Genomic DNA, 15,886 nt, shown 5'->3' with positions numbered 1-15,886 from the left:
TTATGGTGATACAAGTTGTGTGCAAGTTTGGTTAAAATAAAATCATTAATGAAACCACAATCGTGCAGACAAGAAATTGTGGACGGACGACGGACGGACGATCACAAAAGCTCACCCTGTCACTACGTGACAGGTGAGCTAAAAAGTAACTACTTTTGGCCAAACATGAAACAAGAGGGCCATGATGGCCCTAAATCGCTCACCTGTTATCATTGCACTTGAGGACAAGAAGGTCCTCAGAAAAAATATCTAAGTCCAAAGGACAGGAACAACAAAGGAAAGAAATTTAACCAAAAAAAAAAAAAAAAATCTTACAAGGTACAGATAAGTCAAAATACACCTAAAAATTGGAGGTACCATCCCATGTTGTACCACAGAAAAGTGGTCTTGGTTTTTCCCTACGGCCAATAATAAAAAAGTTATTAAAAATAGGCTACTTATATTAACGTAAAAGGGAAGTAATTAAAAAGAAAATTATTGTAAGTGATCAAAAGAAGGATCTGCCAAATAAATCTGTTGACATAAATGAAATTTCAGATTAGTATCTTCATGAGTTACGGAGATATACCCATTTTAATTTGAAATAAAGGGAGGTAATTTGACATAAAATCAGTCCATAGTTATCTACTCTGATTGGCTCAGTCCAACTAATGACAATAATGAAATTTCAAATAAGTCCTATAAGTACTTACTAATATAAATCCATTTTGACTACAATCAGGCCAATCAAATAACTCTGAAACCTACAATTGGATCTGATTTGTCATGGAATCCAAGATTTATTGCTGTTGAAGGTATTTTGGAAGTTTGTATCAAATAAAACCATAAATAAAGTCTCTATATGGCTGCAAAAGCCAAAATAGCCAATTTTAAGATCTTCTGGTGATACAAGTTGTGTGCAAGTTTGGTTAAAATCAAATCATAAATGAAGCTGCTATTGTGCAGACAAGGTCAAAATAGCTAATTTTGGCCCTTTCAGAGGCCATAACTCTGGAACCCATTATGGGATCTGGCCGGTTCAACAAAGGAACTGAGATCTTATGGCAGCACAAGTTTTGTGCAAGTTTGATAAAATTCAAATCATAAATGAAGCTGCTATTGTGCAGACAAGGTCAAAATAGCTAATTCTGGCCCTTTCAGGAGCCATAACTCTGGAACCCATAATGGAATCTAGCCAGTTCAAGAAAGGGACCAAGACCTTATAGTGATACAAGTTGTGTGCAAGTTTGGTTAAAATCAAATCATAAATGAAGCTTCTATTGTGCAGACAAGGTCAAAATAGCTAATTCTGGCCCTTTCAGGGGCCATAACTCTGGAACCCATAATGGGATCTGGCCAGTTCAAGAAAGGAATCAAGATCTTATGGTGATACAAGTTGTGTGCCAGTTTGATTAAAATCAAATCATAAATGAAGCTGCTATTGTGCAGACAAGGTCAAAATAGCTAATTTTGGCCCTTTCAGGGGCCATAACTCTGGAACCCATAATGGAATCTGGCCAGTTGAAGAAAGGAACCAAGATCTTATAGTGATACAAGTTGTGTGCCAGTTTGGTTAAAATCAAATCATAAATAAAGTTGCTATTGTGCAGACAAGGTCAAAATAGCTAATTTTGGTCCTTTCAGGGGCCATAACTCTGGAACCCATGATGGGATCTGGCCAGTTCAAGACAGGAACCAAGACCTTATGGTGATACAAGCTGTGTGCAAGTTTGGTTAAAATAAAATCATAAATGAAACCACTATCGTGCAGACAAGAAATTGTGGACTGACGACGGACGGACGGACGACGGACACAAAAGCTCACCCTATCACTATGTGACAGGTGAGCTAAAAAGCTCATTAACTTTGATGGCCTAAGTTGACAAAGATGAGAAAACTCAAAGAGCTTTTATGGCCAAATTTGCCAGTCATAAAAAAAAACAATATTCTTTTATGCCACATGTGCCATATGAAAGAAAATTCATTAACCCTTAGCCTGCTAAATATCTAAAATGGACTGGTCCATCATTCAATTTGGGCAATACCATTTATCATTCGAAGGGGTGTTCACTGAAAATTTACTGACTGGATAGCAAACAGTGCAGACCATGATCAGACTGCACGGATGTGCAGGCTGATCTTGGTCTGCACTGATCGCAAAGGCAGAATCACTTGCCGCCAGCAGGCTAAAGGTTAAACAGTCCTGGCCAAATTTGCCATATTAAAGAAAACTTGTTAACTTAAAACTATTACCATTTCCTTTTCTTTCTGCTCTGAAATCTGCCTAGATAACTGTCTGGCAATTTCATCTTCTTTTGGACCATCTGAAATGTTCATACAACACCTACTAAATTTTAATAATTTTCTTCCTTTGCAATGGGTGAAAATATATAAGTAAAATTGTTTGCTACCTTCTCCCTCATTGTTCAGAGAAAGATTAAACTATGATCAGGAAGGACACAATAAAAGATTGAAAGAAAATTCTTTGCAGAAGAATTTGCAAATTATTGTCCACTTTTGTTACCTAATACCTTGTGTGCACACCATCTGAACGCTTAAATTCAGAGTTACCCAACTCAATAAAATACTAGCAGGACTGTAGAATATAAGTCTGATATATGTAGGTGTTATAAAAATAAATTCTAGAATCATTTCTGTTACAATAATATCAATCATGTCTGTTACTTAAATGTTAAAATTTCAGAACACAGCTTCTCGATATTCATCCAAAAATATTATATCCGGATATGATTACACTTTTCTAAATACCGCCAAAATCTCCAGTTTCAGCAATATGTTTACAAATTATGTTGATACGGAGACAGTTTAGTAGCATTTGGCAGTATCTGACATTAAAGTTTACGGTGACATTACCTCTTATTAAAATCATTTCATGAAAAATGACAGCAGACGATCTACTTTCAATTTAAAAAACTACAAGAAAATACAATTTAATGTTTCACCGATTTGTTTATTTCTCGAAAATTAAAGGAATAAAATCATTTAATCAGTAGCAATCAAAACAAACCAGTAAGAGCTTCTTCTCCCGATAATTTATCCGCTAACTGATTGCAGATAACATAAAACGCAGAATGTGTATCAGTGTCGATTTTTTGCTACCTGAAATGAAGGCAAATTATCCGAACCAGTTACACTGTATATGTAGACATTTCCATTTTCCCCACTCGCGATTTTGCATCATTTTGATCTGGCCGATCTCCGTAGTATTGTTTGGTAAATCGTACTCCGTATTTTCAAACACAAATTCATAGAAACTACGAACAATCCGTAGTTATGAACAGGTGTGATAAAGTGACCCCAAAAACAATAGGGGTCATCTACTCTGCGTGTCCAATCATCCTATTAAGTTGCAACATTCTGGTTCAAGTGGTTCTCAAGTTACTGACCGGAAATGGTTTTCCATGTTCAGGCCCTTTGACCCTGACCTTTAATAGAGTGACCTCAAAATCAATAGGGGTCATCTACTCTGCATGTCCAATCATCCTATGAAGTTTCAACATTCTGGGTCAAGTGGTTCTCAAGTTACTGACCGGAAATGGTTTTCCATGTTCAGACCCCTGTGACTGTGACCATTAATAGAGTGACCCCAAAATCAATAGGGGTCATCTACTCTGCATGTCCAATCATCCTATGAAGTTTCAACATTCTGGGTCAAGTGGTTCTCGAGTTATTGATCGGAAATGGTTTTTCATATTCAGGCCCCTGTGACCTTGACCTTTGATGGAATGATCCCAAAAACAATAGGGGCTGTCTACTCCATAAGCCCTGCCATCCTATGAAGTTTGAAGGTTCTAGGTCAAATGGTTCTCCAGTTATTGATCAGAAATGAAGTGTGACGGAAGGACGGACGGACAGGGCAAAAACATAGTGGGGGGAGACATAATAATCCTTGATAACATGTTGGAATCGAAATAATATATCTCAAACAGTGATTTGCATGTGAATACAATCATTGTTTGCCATTTAGATGCGTATTATTATATCACTCAGGCTGCACCCTCGTGATATAATGCCTTCGTATCTAAACTCCAAACAATGACTTTATTCAACGACAAATTGTTTGGGATATATTATTTCTTAAATAATTCAAGAATATTTTTAAAAGATCACTGTAAAACAAATGAGTACACACCTTTATGTTCTGGCAAAATGAAGGAATCCAGGAACCTTTTTAGCTTCTCCTAAATACAAAGATATTGTTCGAGGTTTAGTTAATTACAACTAACTGACATGAAAAACTACAATAACAGACATAAGATTAACATAAAACTCAGCTCTACGGTAACATCAGATAAAAGTCTTAGGGCCCTATGTATATCACACACAACAGAGTTTCACAACTTAAAAAGGACAACTGGAATTTAAAATTCTAATTTTTAACTGTAATATTAGATTATCATTATTATTATTATACCAGATTTATATAGCGCCCTTTTCATAATAAGCACGTTCAAAGGCGCTTTACATATAGCAAACGCAGCCACACAGGGCATGAAATTCATCCTCTACTAGTACAGACACAGAGCAATCTGACCAGAATGACAGAGTGAGATAAAGCCCACAGAACAGATAGAAAGAAATCCTTTTTAGATACAGGCCTGTCTGGCTAACTTAGCCTAGCACTTTGCAAATAGACAGGTCTGGTTCTTTAACGTGCCCGATGTAAAGCACTGATACACGCAAAGCTGTCTTTCCTGGGAAGAACCAGTACAGACCTCTTAGTTAGGCGGGAGACACTCAAGAGCATCTCAGAAATTTCCAGTGCCTGGACTGGGATTCGAACCCCGGACCTCTGGATTGATAGTCAAGCGTGTTACCACTAGACCACTGGCGGAGAAAGGAGAATGTTGATGAAAACTAGAACTGCATACAAGACTGTCAAATACACGGTTGGTTTAAAGTTCATAACAGCAATGATCAAGATGGATTTTCAAGAGTGTTGTCGGAGTACCACCACTGTGTTCACAAAGACCCAACCTATGTATAATACACACATGAATTCACATTCAAAGTTTGGTATATGTAATAATACAAGAGTTACACTGTAACACAGTGCATATGACGACTGCAAATGTATTAAAAAGTCTTGCAAATATCACACAAAAAGTCAAAAATCTGGCTAAAGTTGTCTCTTTTTTTTTTTAAAGCCAAGATTTCCTTTTTATGCAGATATTCAGATAGCAAAAGTTAGAAACAGCAGCTATATTCTATTCCATTTTTAGGAGATCTGAATTTAAAAACAACTGTTCTGGCCCACCAAGTTTGCCCAATCAGGTAGATACAGGTTCTGTTTTTGGTAAAGGCTTGTTTTCTAAGATGGTTCCTAGTGTAGAACAGGGTAACTGTAATCCACTGAGTTGGTATTTCTTTACCCTGCTAAATTTCTAAAATTGACTTGTCCATCATTCAATTTGAGCAGTACCGCTTATTACTGAACAGTGTAGACCATGATCCATGGAGGCTGATCTTGGTCTGCAATGGTAGCAAAGACAAAACCACTAGCCGCCAACAGGCTAAAGGTTAACTGATATCCATATAATTATGTATCTAAAATACAAATACCTGTACTTCGGAAGACAGATCCACATCTGATGGGTTTTCCCCTTGTCTAAGTCTCTCCTCAAACTCTCTTACAATCAGATCTACATCCTCTCTAGTAGCTGGGATAACTAAATCCATCTTAGCATCTGCAGAATAAAATTCATTCTTTTATTCAAAGTCTTTCAAAGGTTTACTGTTAAAACAATAATGAAAATATAAGTTTTGAAACTGTAGTTTACACAGATATAAACATGAAGTAAGGTGCCTCTCCTTGCTGTTTCAGGCAGGGACAGGCACCTGGGTATAACCGCCGACTTTGGGTTAGCCAACTAGATGGCTTCCCCACATGAAAAATTCTACAACTAAAGTAAGGTTTCAAACTCACACTGGTTGGGGCAAGTGATTTAAGTCTTAACCACTTGGCCATTGAGGCCCTAATAAAGATGACCCACTTTCAAATTTGACCTAGATTTCAACATGAAAAAAACATGAAGACCAGGAAGAAAACCAGGTTTCCTACTGACATTGCTGTTTAACTCAAATGACCCAGATTCAACCCGGTCTAGATTTTACTGAAGCTCATTATTCTGATCAAGAATCATGTAAACCAGGTATAAAATGCAGCCTCTAAGAATGTTTACACATCAACAAGTATCCATCTGCAGGACAGCCAGATCCCTTTGAAGTCTAGAAAATGCTCAACATTATCTGGACAAAGATGAATGAAATAATACATTTTGATAAGTATATTAAATATTCTACAATATCAAAGCTTAACCTTTGAAGTCCCTTCTAGCTGAACATTACAGACTCCTAATTACAGACTGCTACATTACTGCTCCTAATCACAGGGATTTCACACAAACTGAAGGCATCTTCAAGAATGATGCAGTTGCTGACAATATCTTGGAAGCATTGCAGGTCAAGGGAGCCATGGAAATTCAGTTTATTCAAGTTCCGCAGCAATTCCTTTTTATAGTCAGTATATGTTTATAACATCACTATACTACATTACTTTTGAAGTCATTTTCCCTGCAAAACAGCTCTACTATATCTCATTCAATGTTTTATCTATTCCATTTAATTCATGTATTAAACCAAAATATCCGCTTTCTACCATTATTGATAATAAATACTACTTTAAGACCAAGAGATTTCGGACAAATTGTTACACTAACTATTTCATATGCTGAAAATTAGAATAACAATGCTTGCTTGTGCAAAATTTCAAACTGTCAAGCTTAAAAAGTGTAAAGGAAGTTGTAAACTTCTTAGAACTACAAATCGAGGGGTAAGTGCCAGAACCTGCTATGTGCATTTTTTAAAATTTTACAGGAGAGCGTTTTTTTCTTTTTTCTTTTTAATAGTAGGGTATTTTGAGATATCAAAACTATGGTTTTATTTACTTTATCATTATTTAATACATGATATATGTATTTTGTTGATATCTTTAGTAAATTAGGTCAAATCCAAAAAAATTGTTTTGGCACAACTAAAAGGCCATTTATTTGCAAATATCAGAATAACTAAAACATTCCATCGAAAGATATCTGGTTTTGGCATGTACAATTCTGTTAAAACTTTCGAAACAATACTGAGCCAGAACATGCTATAAATTGATAGCTGGTGAAGATGTTACATGTCATAGTTTTTGTAAGTGTCGAAAACATTCTATAAAGCAATAGAATCTTCTAGCATATGCAAAGTTGACATAAATGTAAGTTTTTTGGCATACAAATACATTCTATAAAAACATAGATTCTTATGGCATGATGCTTTCTTTGTCTTAGCTTAAGACTTTTCAAGTCACAAATAGCCTATATGTATATAGCTCCATTTAGCTCTTATTAGTCTGTCTTATCATGTATTAAGAATCATCTATGTACAATGTTTTAGTTAATGTGTTTATGTAATTCATAATACATTAATGTAATGTTATGAAATATAAACACTGCATTAATAGAGATATAAAGTTTGATACACATGTTTATGACTGTAATCTATGTAACTTTCATTATTGTTACACACTAAAAAAGATAATAGGTAAGGGTAGATTGTAGGGATAATACACGTTTTTTTGTGTATTAACGTCTGCAGAAGCCCGCGGGATTGTTTGTGACCGAGACCGAAGGTCGAGGTCACAAACATATCCCAAGGGCTTCTGCAGACGTTAATACACAAAATAGATGTGTATTGTCGCTATTCTTGCATAAAAATATATTTCACGACGATTTATGTATTGTTTTCATATGTGATGACTTGACGATTCCGGTACATTTTTTATTTACCATTCCAGTTGTTCTTGGAAACGGTAAACATGTTTTAAATATCCGTATCCAGGGCCCGGAAATAAACAACGCTATCAAAAGCACATCCTGAAGGTTTTTAAGCGATTTTTTTATCTCTCATTATTACAAACATAAAATTACCAATAATTGTTCATATCATTTAACAATTTGGTGGACTCGATCACAATTTCAAGAATAATAACTTTACATTCGAGTTATATTGAGTACGGACACGCAGTTGGAGTACGGATGAGTACGAACGTAGTGTCAAGTTTCCGAGCTGTTTATATAAATTCTTCGAGAAATTAGATAAAAACATACTGACTGATACTTACCAAAATCATAAATATGATACCTAAAAACAAAGAATCGCACAGGTAAACACGCGATTCTTTAAAATTCACGGTTGTCTACAAAATCTGAATTGACGCAGAGTTCTAAAAGGGGAGTAAACAAGGGAAGAAACGAGTACGAACAATGTTGGGGGCAGCGCATTTGGCGTTAGTTACTGATACAGTAAAACATTCTATGGTTTAGATTGCATCTTTAATGCTTCAAGAAGAGGTTTTTATGAAAGAAAAAAGACGCAGATACCAGATCATGCAGATGTCAATCTGCGCAGAATTACATATACGTCCCTGGGAAAGCATTTCAAAAATAAAAATCGGGTATTAACAGCACGTGAATTGCCTTGTTTGCACACGATTTTTCTCCCGTTAATACATGGGCGGATCCAGTGAAAAAAGTAGTTTTTATGCAAGAATTCTCGGAAGCACAGAGCACCTAAAACACAGCCCCAGAGCCACGCATTTACATAGTAGGCCCACAACAAAAAGAAGCTGTAATGGAAAAATTTCAGACGGGTTGCTTCAAACATCCAACAAGTACATATTAATATCAGCTAAATATTGATAAAGGGGAAGGAAATGGTAAGGGGCGAAATTGGGTCGGGGGTAGGGGAGGAATCCGAAGGGGGAAAGTTGAACAAGGACAAATATACAAGGGAATGCCATGTTCTTTAAAAACAGTCGCACTACAACTTAAACCACAGTAGCGCAGACACTCATGTACCAAAGACAAACACACAACGACGATCAACTGAATAACATAGAAAAACGAACAAGCAACACATAAGAAAACAGTAGGGGCACCGTTATAGACTCACAAGCTTACAAACACACCCACACAAGTAGGAAAAAACAATCATGTACCGTCTTGGGATTCGGCTGCCAAAATAAAGAGGAGCCACGAAAACTTACTAAAAGTAAAGGGGATGGGATGCAAAAAGTAGCGTAAATGCAAGGGAAAGGAGAGGGCTAAGTCTTAGAAACCACATTGTCAGTCACATTTAAAATGTAGTGGTAAATTTATCTGACTCTCAGTGTTAAGTTACTATTGGAGTTATTGCTTGAATCTTGAACAGCATTTGGTTCTGGTAAACAATCTCTGGTACTGTTTTTACTGTTAATTAAAGCCGTGTAATACATGGAAATATTCAGGAATATTACCACTCTTGCATAGTTGCGATAGATACTTTTTCTTTGCGGCAGAAATAGGTTGCTTTGAATGATACTTAATTGGCAACAGTATTTGCTTGTTGTCTTCTGGAGGGAATCATTTTCAGTTTTTCAAATTCATTACCTATAACCTTTTTAAAACTCTTTTAGTTCACTGATACATATAAAAGGGAGGTTATATATAAAACCCAATATTAAACTTTTTATGTCAAAATATGTTGTTTTAAAAACTATTGTCCCTGATTGTTGAGTCTTAATATCTACTGATCACTACAAATATTGTTTTATAAAATTGTTTATAATTAAATTTTTTACATCCTAAACTTCTTAAAACTGTCTTATAAACCTAAACAATGTTTGGAAAGACAGTTGAGTTTGCAAGCTTGCGAAACCTTTTTATGTTTACAAGGTTGCACGGGACTTGCAAATGTTTTTCAGTACACTGATATATATGTGTGTAAGCTTGCAAGTTCTTGCAAGCTTACAATCGCGTTATGATTGTGCGCGTTTGCAAGATTGCGCAAGCTTATTATGATTGTGTAAACTTGCAAGGTCGCAATTAAGATCACTAGGGTTCCAGTCGCAAGCATGCGCAACCTTAAAAGCTTGCAAGGTCTTAAATAGGTTGCAGGAAGCGCGCAAATTACTTTGCGCAAGCTTAAATTATGTTTGCGATAGTTCCAATCCCAATCTTGCTGCATGTTTGTTAAGATCGCAACTGCAATCTTGCTGCGACCTTAATGCAAACTTAATTAAGCTTGCCATTTTGGTTTGGTGTCTTTCTTTGATTAGGTTTGTCAAAAGCATTATTTTGTTCATAAATCATAATTCATTCTTGCTGTGCCATGTAAAACTAGTTACATCTGTTGCACTGGTCCTTCTTACGTACAACATTAATCTGTATCCTTCCAATAAAACTGGCTTTGTTTTAATATTTTTACTCCTCCAGATAGAGGTCATACATTTTTGGCAGTGTGAGATGCAAATCAAGGAACTGTCTCCTTTTCCCTTCTCGTACATAATGTGCACTTGGGTGGGAAAGATTCAGTATGCTTTTTCACTGCATCTATTCTACTTTGAGAAATTACGTTATAAGGGTTTGTTTTCCTCTCTAAGCACTTCCTGTAAAATGTCCGTCCTTTTTGTTCTTCAACGTATGATCAATATAGTTATGCCTTACCTATTGAAGTTATCTTTAAAAAAATCGTCTTACAAACTGAATACCTTTATTTTCAATTTCGAAAGAAATTCTTCTCGACACCTGTTTTCATTTTGATTAGGCTTTAATATGTTTTAGTGTCTGTCCCTTCTGCAATTGACAAACATCTTTTTGTCTATCATAATTTGTCAATGACCAAACTGATTTAAAGAATTGTTGCCTTTGTTCTGATGTAACTTTTGTGTCACATTTTGTCTGCAGTTGCTACAGCCTACTGGCTCAACTAGTGGTGTTTGGCTTTCCATCTGCTGATTTATACTCCGCACCTGACAGCCTGTAACTTTTATCCACATTGATTCCATATTTCTGGTATTGCTTTTCCTTTTCTAGTATGGAACTCCTCAGGCATTATAAAAACTGCTTTTTTCTTGATGTAGCTCTTTTCTGTGGTGTTGATTTATCATTAGTGGTAGGTGTATATTTGTTGTTTTTGTTAGTCAAATTGTTCACCTTGTAATGGCGAGGCAAAGTATATTTTAGAGTCTGGATTTTAAAGGTATCTTTCAAACTGATCCAAAATTCCAGAAAGGATGTATAGAAGTTACACTTACTTTTATCTGCAATGGCAAGTAAATCACTTCTGGTTGGTTTCATTGTGCTGACTGACTCTTCAACATTATTTGTGTAGAATAAAACATTGCGCTTTGTGTTATTAGCCAGTACTAATGGGAAAAGGTCTGCTACTAACACATAATCAAGCTACAGTTATTCCTCCATAATCTGAATAATGCCAGTTTAACACAAAGGCAATATACTTTTCCATTCTTTCTTCAAGAGTGTCGTCATAAATGTGAAGGATCTTTGCCAATATGTTTCCAACTAGCTTATAAAAAGCAGTTTCAATTAATAAGGTTTGATTTTTCCTCTTCCAAGATCATTTGCTGACAGTAGTAAGTCTACTTCACTTTTAATAACTTCCACTCTTTTTTCTAAAACATTTAAACAGGATGAATGTTCAACATTCCGGTGCAAAATACAATATCTGCCACACACTCTAAACTTGATAGTCCGTTTTCGTCACCTAATTATTGAAAAAACAGTAAAAGTCAACACTGCCAAATAAACCTATCGTGGAATGTCTGCTTCTTGACATGCAAATGACAAACAATCTTACTACCGGGCCTTCAACCAGAATCTTCTATCATAACATAGCACAATATGGCTGTTGCACTACTGTAAAATATCAGTAAGGTTTAGGTCCTATCTTTACATGACTTTTTCTGGCTCAGTTGGGTAAATGCATAATATGTAGAAAACTGCTCTGCTAAAACGTGCTATCTTTACATATCATGTTATGGATTTTGAAAAATCCTCCCAAAGCCTTAAAATGCAGTTTGCCAAAAGCAGCTATTAGTATATAGATTGTTTTGGTTCATTTCAAATAAGATAAACTTACTTTGATAACATGCTATGTAATGAAAACTGTTTTTGGCATAACTTATTAACAGAGATTCTGCAATGACTGGTTTGATCCCAATTAAATAACTTAGGAAAGAAATATGATATAATGATGCAAGTTGGTGCAAAATGTGCAGCTTGAAAAACTCTACCAGAAAATGCAAAAAAGTGAAAAACGTAAAATATGGTACATAGCACCTTCTGGCACTTACCCCTCGAAATGTATGTATTTTACTTTTTCAACATAAACATCGAGTTGTCATAGCATTGCACATGTTGCAATACTAGTAGAATTTAGTGAATTTTGCTTGCAAGTTTGTTTTGGGTTAAGCCGTATTTTCTCAACAGTATTTTAGTTATGTAAGAGAGGGCAGTTAACCCAACCAAAGTTCCTGGGTTCTGTACTAGTAATAACATGTTCTCCGCAAGTAACTGCAAACTTCTCCACATGAATAGGAGGTGTATGATGAATGTTTAAGACACAATGTCTTTCATCAAATCGTCATGTAGAACATACACCTTGCCTAGGGACTGACCTCACAATCTTGCAATCTGCGCTCTACTTAAACGACTATACCCCCAGCAGAGCTATTGTAAAAGTGTCTTCTTACGGTTGTAAGCGGACACTTTATAAATAGAACTGTCTTGTATGAACGCACTCTATCAGTTAACTACCTGCACGTGAAAATCACGTGCAGTCATAAACTGTGCCAGATGTTTTAAGGTGAATTAATTTTTGGCTATCTTCTGTTGAAGGCATCAATATTATAGAATTGCAATGCAAATAAAGCTTTTTAAACAACACAGGAAAGAATCATTAATTTCAACTTATAAACAGAACGGCAATGATAGCTTTAGACCACAGTCAGCATAGAACATCTGCAATACCTGACAAATTAAATATATTAAGTGGGCCGCACCATGTGAAAACTACGATGTTCCGTTACGGCCAGCGCCTGCTCCCAATGAAGGCGAAGGTATGAGTGTACGATGACGAAGCGTGACAGTATGATGACGATAACAAGACAGTCCGATGGCACAGCGCGACAGTATGATGGTGACAGTCCATCATACTGTCGCCCTTCGCCATCGCATCTTCGTTCTTTACCATTGTACTGTTTGCCTTCCTGTCAATCATGCGCAGAACTTATTTGTACGACGTATTACCGCCCGAGTGTATAGTGTTAAAACACGGTTTGCTTTATATTATTTCGATTCTAATATGCCCTTAATCTAAAACAATAGATAAAATGTAGTAGCACTCTTTTTTGGTGGCAACAAAAACATTGACGTCACCGTACGTTAACGTGATGTCATTCTAGTGTAAGCTTATTTTAACAGAGACAAGCATATTAGAATTACTAATAATCTCGTGTAACGTAAATTTACAAGAAAAATCCAATCTTACTGAACAGAACAGAACATAACCAAACTTTATTGAAGGAACACAGATTACCAAAGGATTAGCGAAAACAAACAACTGTTTTCTAGACCTAATCAAATATCATTTATATTAGGCCCTAAATATTTGTAATTTCTCACGAGAAGAGTAAACAATTTGTTATTTGTTTATAAATAACACTCTGCCTGGTGATATTCATTTGAATATTGTGTTCAAGGTAGATACACAATGATTTAGCAAGGGTGATATTAGAGTGTTATCAATGTTAACATGAAGCAGGCATTCATTGATCCTTAAAGAGCATTATGTGCTCAGGTGAGCTTAGTAACCATTCTTTTTGTGAGCCTACATAGCTCACTTTACCTCTTGTGGCCTTTTTCCATTTAACAGGCTGTTTTTAAAACATTTAAGGCCGGTGTATTGCCAAGAGATATTATAGACCCCTTTTATAAAGTCCAAGATTAAATTCACAACAAACCTCTATTAAACTGTTAAAATGTAATATTTATAAACAGATAAAATATATCGTACCTACATTACAAAATGACACATCCAGCAACGGAGCTCCGATGCCTCAATGTAAACAGTCAGGGATGGTACTAAGAGGTCTAGGATTTCGTCCTGTCCGTTTGTTTCCTCGTCAAAAAAGCGTCTGTCATTTTTAAGAACTTGTATATCATGTAGTGATGTATACCAATGTACAAACACATGTACAGCCATCCGTTTGAAATTTGAATGCACGAAAATTTCGGGTTATACCACTATAGCTGATACAGTATATTTAGAAAGGCACACGATAATAATTTAATGTTTATCTTTCGAAAAAAATATTTCTATTTATTTATTTATTCATTCATTAATATATTCTGTACAATTATCGTTGTATAAGTCAGATACAGTTACACGTTTTTCTTCAAAAGTGTCCTCTTACAGACGTAAGAAGCCGTTTAGCTAGGATGAACACCAATTTTATCCTCGGCTTCGCCTCGGACAATATTGGTGTTCGTCCTAGCGAAACGGCTTCTTACGTTTTTGTAAGAGGACACTTTTGAAGAAAAACTCGTACTGTATCTATTACATATTAATCTATGCAGGCAGTCCTTAAAAAATATTGTTTAAAACCCCTTGAAGATATGAAGTAAAAAGAAAATTTGGTTGCTTTTGCCAGACATATCAATCTGTCTATCCGATAAACATCTGATTATAATTTTTATTTGTAGCTAACTAAACCACGCACTGCTGTTCACTTATAAAGCTTATTTGACCTTACACATAAAGAAACAAATATCCTCTACCTAATATTATATACAAACCAATTATCTGTTGCAATATGTCTAATGCATCACACACAGATCTGCAAGACTGCAAACGCTCCAGCGTTGCCCTGAAGTCTGGTTCTCTCTGCATTTTTCTTCTAGGCTTATTGTTGTAAGCAATCTGTATAATAAATTACAGAAATATTTCATCACATTCAGCTAGATTTTTATGAAAATTGTAAGAAAACGAGGGCAAAAGTGGCCCTTAGTCAACACATGAAATTGACTATTTGACCTTATATTTGTATATGACACAATGATTCATGAATAGTTACAATTGTGTTTGGTATAAAAATACATAAACAAGAGGGCCAAAATGGCCCTATATCGCTCACCTGTTATCCTTGCACTTAAGGACAAGAAGGTCAAAAAATCATAATCAAGATCAATCAAAAGAATTATGAGAAAATATAGTTGAAATTTTCTTAAAGTTACTTCAAATAAAATTATTTTCAAATCAGGCCAGTAGTTTCATGCCTGAAGGATTACATCAGAGGATGTTAGGAGCAAAATTTTGACTGATGAAGCCCAAAGGACAGGAACAACAAAGGGAAGAAATTAAAAATAAATCTAAGTCCTCAGAAAAACATCTAAGTCCAAAGGACAGGACCAACAAAGGGAAGAATTTAACCAAAATTAAAAGAAATTCTTACAAGGTACAGATATGTCAAAATACACCTAAAAATTGGAGGTACCATCCATGTTGTACCACAGAAAAGTGGTCTCGGTTTTTCCCTACGGCCAATTATAAAAAAGTTTCTTAAATAAGCTATTTATAGTAACATAAAAGGGAAGTAATTAAAAAAAAATATTGTAAGTAAACAAAAGGATATGCCAAACAAAAACAAGAGCACTGCAATCAACGCAAATGCAGAGCAATATACACACAAAACAAAGTCATATGACCTTTGACCCCTATGTGTGACCTTGACCTTGAAATGAGCCATCCGAAACATGCGCTCTGCACATTGTTTCAATGAGTGAACATTTGTGTCAGGTTTCTTTGAAATCCTTCATGGGGTTCAAGAGTTACAGAGCGGAAGGGAAATTGCTAACCAACAGACATACAGACACCGAGGCGATAACATAGTTTGTCCCTTCGGCCGAATAAAAAGGAATCGAGATCTTATGGTGATACAAGTTGTGTGCAAGTTTGGTTAAAATCAAATCATAAATGAAGCTGCTATTGTGCAGACAAGGTCAAA

The 15,886-nt window shown here is 35.6% G+C and overlaps 1 protein-coding gene across 1 annotated transcript; it reads right to left on the bottom strand.

Moving 5' to 3' along the window:
* Nucleotides 1-2,232: 2,232 nt before the first annotated feature.
* On the bottom strand, nt 2,233-14,796 carry LOC128555001 (uncharacterized; the record flags this gene model as incomplete). Its single annotated transcript, XM_053536344.1, has 4 exons — nt 14,679-14,796; nt 5,563-5,687; nt 4,133-4,181; nt 2,233-2,303 (listed from the first exon to the last, which is right to left on the bottom strand). Coding segments are annotated over exons 1-4 (339 nt in total), but the record flags the coding sequence as incomplete, so codon positions are not given.
* Nucleotides 14,797-15,886: the final 1,090 nt, after the last annotated feature.

The sequence above is a fragment of the Mercenaria mercenaria genome, unplaced genomic scaffold (genome assembly GCF_021730395.1).
Source record: "Mercenaria mercenaria strain notata unplaced genomic scaffold, MADL_Memer_1 contig_931, whole genome shotgun sequence".
NCBI lineage: Eukaryota > Metazoa > Mollusca > Bivalvia > Venerida > Veneridae > Mercenaria > Mercenaria mercenaria.
Note: the sequence above shows the minus strand (reverse complement) of the source record. Positions and strands in the feature narration are given on the sequence as shown.